Genomic DNA, 8,116 nt, shown 5'->3' on the forward strand with positions numbered 1-8,116 from the left:
GGGAATGCCGGGATATTGTGAGATTCCTTACTCATTAGAGTACTGGGACACAAAGGTGCAGGTTTGTCAAAGCACAAATGTTCTTTGCTGTTCAGCCGTTATTACTATTTTGTAAGAGTTACTACTATTTTACAAGAGTAGCTTGGCAGAAATGCCGTCTTCAGCTGCAGACATCTATATATATCTTATATCTGAAATTTTCTATCTGAGAAATCACTTACTTTAATAAGAAAATGTAGTTCAGGAGGTGGCAATATGGATGGTATTTTAAGAAAATTGATTCCACAGTAATTATCCCTCCGTGGGGTTATCTTCATCCATAATTCAATAGAATAAACTTAGTTTTAATGTTTTTAAGATTTGCAAGGATCATTCGAATTTTTAGAGAAGTCATTCTTTAAAAGGTTTTAGATAGTATAATATTAATCAAGTGTTACATTTGGACAGAAGAGAATACAATTAGAAACTGACAAGTAATCCCCTAAGTAGAGCTATTAGAAAGAGTAAAGGTGAGGTGAGTGAAATTCTGTTAATTTTTTTCAATATTAGATACTGTATTCACATTAAAGAAAACTTGAGAAATATAGAAAATGTAGGAAAAACTAAGAATCCCTCACACCACCGCCACCCAGTGATTTCTACTATTACAATTCCTTCTTGTCTTTTTTCTTTGTATGGGCTCAGTTGTTAAACAGTTTTCCAAACAACTTTTAAAGTTCATTCTAGCTTAGGAATGTTCCTATTTTATTATACCAAATTTAAAAATTCTTTTAAGGTAAATATTATACATGATAAATTAGTTATTCCTCACTGGTAAATACTTGGAAGGTTTTGGCTCCAACTTTTTGGTGGGGATCAATTTTTTTGTGCATAGAAGGCTTTTCTGTATATAGGAGTTTTCCTTAGAAATGGTTTTCAGGAGTGGGTTTTAAAAAAATTAGCTTTTGACATACATTGCCAGATTACTTTTATTTGTACTAATTTACATGCTGCTAGTAGCACCAGAATGCCCATTCACCCTATTCTTGTAAACATTGCCTTTTCTACCTTTGCAGATTTGAAAGGCAAAGAAGATATGTTTTAATTTGTATTTTTATGGATAGAGTATGACCGTATTTTCTATCTGTATATTATAAATTTAGTTTTAAAATCTAGGAAATAGGCAAGCAAAGTGATTTATAGCATGTACTTACAGAAGTAAACAAAAACATTATGTCAGCTGCCATTTTTGGGTTGCATAGACAATAGTATGGGAGTAAAAATTACAAAAGGTAATACTTGGCTTGCACAACATGGCATTTAAACCCTGAGGAGGGAACACAAGATAGAAAACACTCCTGTGCCACCTTTGAGGAGTTCACATTGCTAAGGTGGAGACAGCACATTTATTTTTAAAAATTCTAAGGTCTTCCCATGATAGTCCTTCATTCTTTTCTTAGCTTTGGACCAGGGACCTCCCACCAACTTATCATTGCTCATCATCCTGCCGTGGGACTGGAGAGTGTGGCCCTGGCTGCTTCCTTTTTCAAGTGGAACATTTTTATCTTTATGCTTTTTCTTGTATTTTATGGTATTTACCTAAAATATCATTGTATTATTGATATGTATGGAATGGATATCATAAATGACTTAGAAAATCTGTAGATTTGCAAAGAGTGTTTTTAAAAAGATTCTTCTCTTTTCTTAGCCATGGATGTGCAAGCATTTGAAAGGCTTTTGGGACCTTGCATGGAAATTATGAAAAGGAACATCGCCACCTATGAAGAACAATTAGTCGCCTTGTTTGGAACAAACATGGATATTGTTGAACCCACTGCATGAAGCAAAAGTATGGAGCAGGAAGACCTGTAGTGACAAAATTACACAGTAGTGGTTAGTCCACTGAGAATGTGTTTGTGTAGATGCCAAGCATTTTCTGTGATTTCAGGTTTTTTCCTTTTTTTACATTTACAATGTATCAATAAACAGTAGGGATTTAACAGTCAATAGGCTTTAACATCACTTTCTAAAGAGTAGTTCAGAAAAAAATCAACATACTGATAAAATGACTTTGTACTCCATAAAATTATGACTGAAAGGTTTATTAAAATGATTGTAATATATAGAAAGTATCTGTGTTTAAGAAGATAATTAAAGGATGTTATCATAGGCTATATGTGTTTTACTTGCTCAGACTGACACCATATTAGTGACTATCCCCATGTAAGAGGGCACTTGGCAGTTAAACATGCTACACAGCATGGCAGCACATTTTTTAAATAACTCATACATAGTAAAATCTTAATCATTTTTGTTTTACAGTTTTCTAGCTTGATAAGTTATATGCTGGCCTGGGCCTATTGGTGAAGTGGTATAAAACATCATATGCAATTTTAAAACCTTTTATATTTTTGCAGTAAAGTACATTTTGACTTCTTTGGCATAATGTCAGTAACCTACATATTCCAGTGGTTTTATGGATAGGCAATTTAGTCATTATGATAATAAGGGAAACAGTCTTTTAGATGAGAAATCATGAATGCATTTTCACTCATCAAGCACATATCTGCTTCCTTTTCATTTTACAGTTCTCTTTATTCTATACCTTCAAAAATGTGATCTTGCCATTAAATGTCACAAAGTTTTTTAAAAAGTGATTTAAACTTAAAATCTGACTTTTTTGGTATTCTTTACTCTAAGATCTTCTATTTTAAAAAACTCTCCTATACAAAAAATAATTTGGGATCCTTATCAGCGTGTCCACAGGTGATTTCGTTGTTCTTTACTAGGCCTGCATAATACAGGCCTTTGAAGACAGATATCTGTTCCCTTGGGATTCTTTTCTTTCTCAGGATGGTTGCCAACCCACAATCTCATTGATTGGCAGCCAATGCACTTTGTTTTTTGTTTTTTTAATTCTTAAAAACATCCCCCTAGGGTGACAGAAATAAATTTTTATGAGTATAATCCTATATAAAGACAAAATGAATTTCTCCCCATACCACATACACCATTAGGCCTTGCCATTGCTTTAAAGTAATTAGTTGAAATTAGTGCAGAATGAACTCAGATGTACTAGATTTTCGTTATCCGTTGATATGGTTAGTATGCTGCCACATAAGATGAATTTAATTATATTCAACCAAAGCAATATACTCTTACATGATTTGTAGGCCCTATGACCCATTGTCTAGAGACATTAATTCTAACCAGTTGTTTGCTTTTAAATGAGATTTCATTTTGGGAAACAGGTTTCAAATGAATATATATACATGGGTAAAATTATTCTGTGCTAGTGTAGTCTTATTAGAGAATGTTTATGGTCCCACTTGTATATGAAAATGTGGTTAGAATGTTAATTGGATAATGTATATATAAGAAGTTAATAAAGTATGTAAAGTATAACTTCAGCCACATTTTAGAACACTGTTTAACATTTTTGGAAAACCTTCTTGTAGGAAAAGAGAGCTCTCTACATGAAGATGACTTGTTTTATATTTCAGATTTTATTTTAAAAGCCGTGTCTGTTAAACAAGAAAAAACACAAAAGAACCCTGGATTCCTAGTTCATCATTCTGCATTCTTACTCACTTTTTCAAGTTATCTATTTTGTTGCATAAACTAATTGTTAACTATTCATGGAACAGCAAACGCCTGTTTAATAAAGAACTTTGACCAAGGCTATAAATGCCGTTTATGTTATTTTCAGTATTGTTGGTTATATTTAAATTTTCCTTATAATAAAGCACACTTTTATAATAAAATACATGAATGATTGTTTTTCATACTTTTTTACTTGTTTCTTTAAAGTTTTCTGACTTGCATAATGCATTAAAAAGCATGATAGAAATGTGGCATGTGGAAGCTAACCCCCAGGCCATAACATAGAAAGTATGGTTCTGTATGGCAATAGGTTTTTGACATTTTTAGCTATTGGTCATGTGTGGGAGAAATAATTGTGGTGTGTTGTAGATTTATTTGGCCGTTTAGAATAACCAAATAAATCTGGCTAACTAGGAATTTTTATATAAAATTATGTAATTAAAACAGCTCAAGTTGGACTTGTGGATGTCATTATTTAATTACTAATCAACAGTCCTTATTGTGTGAGAATTCTTTATTGACCTTTCATTCATTCAAGGATGGAGCCTCCTGTGCCTCATGTGTGGCTAAGGAAAGGGGTGAGGACTTTTTCCCCAACAATGATGGTGCTTTCCCTTGTTTTAAATAAAGGAGTGTGTGTATGTTGCATATTTTCTGCATATCCATATGAACTAGAGCTTAGTGCAAGTATTTTAACATATGTATTACCTGTGACACAACTTAGGTGAATATATGTGTGTTACCATTAGGATTAGTATTATAAAGTCCGGTTAAATGCCATTTACAATGCTTAAAAATTCAAGTGATACGGTATGAAGCAAGGGACTTTGGATTTTATTGAAACGTGTAAGATTTAAAAACATGCTGTGTTCTTTTCCTTTCCAAAGCATCTTTAAAGATACTGATAGATTTTTTCCTTTCTCAAAAAATGTTATAACAAGGATTAGAAGACCTTTGGCATTCTTAAGGAAAATTAATATGTAGGCCTAGAGAGGTAAGTAATACATCTGGATTAAGTCAGAGCTTTGTTAAATTGCTGAAGAAAGGATTCTAAAAAAAAGAAGTTACTACCTAAGAGAAACAAGGAATGCTGACTTTTAAAATTGAAAGTACCGTTTGGTCAGTTTGATGCCAAATATCAGAATTTTGACAAAAAGGAAGAATTGGAATGAGTTGAGACAAACTTACCTGTTCTAGAATACTTTTAAAGGCAAGAAAACTGGTTGAACAATGGACTATAGAGTTGTTCATCTTCACAGGTATAAAAAACCTTTAAAAGTATAATGAATTATGGAAATACAAGCAGTAAAGTATACCAGTTATTTGCAGAAGACTTGTGTGCCAGCCAAACAAGCCTTCTGTACTATGAGAGCTCAAATCAGTTCAATTTGTATACCTAAGGACAATCAATGACTTTGCGAAAGTCATCTACTTTGTGAGTCGATGGCAGAACTCACGGAAAATTGAGATCGTTTGGTTCCTCATCCAACTCATGGCCTCATATATTTTTCCAAATAATGTTAATGAGCCTGGCATATGAATTGCTATATAGTTTCCAATGCAGAGAGTAAGATTATTTTGAGAAGAAAACTTTGATTTGACCAACAGATCTGGGTCTTTCTTTACCTTTTTATGCTCCAAATTTGTAAATCTAAAATTGTCTAGAAAATCCTGAAGAAGTATGTATCACTCATATATGGGAAGATGTGATATATGATAGGGAGGTAATGTCTACACCATAAAAATGAATGCTACCTACCAAAGAGGTGGTTTTCTCAGATTTGGATTTAATCATAGTCTGGATCTGGTCATTTTTCCAAATACAAAAAAATGCGACAAAATGTACATACATTAAATCATGTTTTGTCAGCACCAGTTATAACTGATTGATTATAGCATATAAATGCATTTTTTACTGTCACTGGAAAACAGAAAATGGCCTTGTTTACAGGCACAAGGGAAAGTTTTCTGTGGGTCTTAACTGTAACGACCCAGACATGAAACCCTAAATATTTCTATTTAACTTGAAAAAAAAGTTTACAGAGTAGACTCTCGAGTGAGTTTATGAACAGGGAAATATGACCAGTTAAAATCTTAGATAAAGTTGCTATCGATGACTGGTTTTCCATCTTGATCCCACTTAGAAACCTTCCTGGATCTTGCTCAGGAATAATAAACTGTGCATCCCTGTAACTTCACTACCTCTCTTAGGCCAAAGGCTGACATATAATCCAAGTGTGGTTCCTTTACGTAATGACTATATTCTTGAAGTATATACAAATGACATTTTTAAAAAGCCAAGTAATATTTTCAGAAAGGTGCACACTATAAAGACATCTTTGGTAAGTCTATTTTCTCATAATTGCTCTTTAAAGCTGAACTTAAAATATCCTCAATATTTTTATCACTTATATGCTGTATAACTTGAAGGAGTTGAAGTGTTAATTAGACAGGTTGGTGCAAAGTAATTGTGGGTTTTACCCTTTTTTTTTTTAATGGTAAAAATCACAAATTACTTTTGCACCAACCCAATACTTCGTTTGCCTTTGAGTGACTGGCACTGTGAGGGAAACAAAAACAATGAGTAGTGCTTGTCATGTAAACATAGCCGGAAGATGAGATATGTTCTCAAATCATAACAATGACTGCACAGAAACAGTGACAGTTAAAGCACATGTAAGTTATTTAACAAAGTCAAACATTCAGACCAGCATACTATATATAGTGCTACAGTATGCTGTATATGAGAAAAGTCATGCTGCTTGTTTTCCCCTAGCTTTTCATTGTTCCACGGGCATGTATTCTTTTTTATTGCCTATTATGGACCAGACAAAAAAATGCATGAGATGGTGACCAATAAAAAAGGAAAGAATGTAAATGTGGAGGGGGGAACGAATGTAAGCAAGTTTAACCCAGTGTGATGAAAGTGATGTACTATTCCTACAATTTTAATTGCTCTTTATCCGACTTAATTGTTCTTAAAATGAGGTACTTTTTGCTAGCAACTAAACATAGAGAAGGGCCTAGGATACCAAATAGATAGGAGGAGAAAATACTACGTGAGTTTGTGTTAAATAGTTCAGATAACACTAATGATCTCCAGAAAACTTGCAGGACATGAGAAGAGTCATTTGAGCTTGATTTTATACATTAGAAGTGAGATTAAATATGAAATAGAACTATTAGTTGCCATCTTTAAATACATTTTCATTTGTACCAAATTAGACTTAACAAAAACTTTTTTAGAACAACTGGGACCAAAAAAGAATAGTTCTATGTTCTGAGGATACCCAGGTTTGTTTCTCTAGACTTGGACTTTCTAAATGCCAGATGAATACAATCAGCTGCCTACAGGCCCTCTGGACTCAGATTTCTTGCCTGCACAGCATGCTTATCACCTGAGGTTGAACCTATTCTTTTTACTTCCTCCCGGTCTCCAAATCTGCTGTCTTCTCCAGCATTCCGTCTCAGTCAATAACTTCAGCATACCCACCCTTCCCCAACTACTGCAATTACCCAAGCCAGAGACACAAACATTTTGATTCCTCCTTCTTAGAATGATTTTTCTTCCTAATGTGGTTATAGTGTTAAGACATTAGCTTATCAGCTACTGAGGAAAAAGGTCTTGCTTTCTGGTCATGGGAGCAAAATCTAAACTTGAGTTGCATCAAGAACTACAAGAACAAGAGACAGATGACTCAGTTCTAAAATGGCCATCGTTAGCTCCTGTGGATTTAATTACAACTTGCCTGAATTACCTGAGTACTTTGAACTAATTAGAAAATTAACCCATTTTAGAGGATAGTAAGATATATGGAAGGATATTTGTTAGAGTTTAAATATGCAAGATGCTATCGAAAACTTTGAGAAGTACTATTTTAGACCATATACATGTGTTCAATTTCTCAATTTAGCACTTGTTCATATAATTTCATGTTTACCTTTTGACAATCAAACAATATTTTCAGTATCAGGCAATGCCATGTACTTGAACTTCTCTTTAGTTCAGCAAAGCAGTCATTTGTGTGTCAGATATGGTGGAATCAGGGAAATAACATTATTTCACTCCTAATTAGGATTTATCAGTTTTTTTCTTCTGTTCATTTTTTACTATTTCTATTAGAACTTTATATTTAAGATAACAGAAGTAACTACAAACTGCTGGAAAGACATTTGATAATTTGACATTTTTGCATATGTTTTGTGTAGTGAGTGTACCAATCAAGAGGAGGTGTTAAGCTGGTTTTTTAATGTCAATTTCATCATGGAAACATCTGAAGGATACTTAAAACTGTAATTATATCTGTTTTAGTGGAAGAGTATAATTTACACATGTAAAAATTTCCAAGGAGATCTTACTAGTTTGGTACTTTGATCTTTGTTCTGGCTTACAGGTTGGCTAGTTTTATTGGTCACTCAATTAATTATGACGTCCCTGATAAATACACAGAAGGTACTAATGTGGTCATTTAGCTCTCCAGGAAGTCAGAAGATTGGACTAAGTGTCCACTTAAAGGTGTAGCAAATTCTAATA

General features: G+C 33.4%; 1 protein-coding gene across 1 annotated transcript in view; it reads left to right on the forward strand.

Annotated features, from left to right (window-relative positions):
• The window catches only part of PRKAR2B (protein kinase cAMP-dependent type II regulatory subunit beta), a 104,693-nt gene extending 100,950 nt beyond the window's left edge, over positions 1-3,743 (forward strand). Inside the window, exon 11 of the mRNA XM_002751728.6 lies at positions 1,688-3,743. Within this exon, the coding sequence (XP_002751774.1) occupies positions 1,688-1,821 (134 nt within the window). The 3' untranslated portion in view covers positions 1,822-3,743. The remainder of the gene's footprint in view (positions 1-1,687) is intronic.
• Positions 3,744-8,116: the final 4,373 nt, after the last annotated feature.

The sequence above is a fragment of the Callithrix jacchus genome, chromosome 11 (assembly GCF_049354715.1).
Source record: "Callithrix jacchus isolate 240 chromosome 11, calJac240_pri, whole genome shotgun sequence".
NCBI classification, from domain to species: domain Eukaryota; kingdom Metazoa; phylum Chordata; class Mammalia; order Primates; family Cebidae; genus Callithrix; species Callithrix jacchus.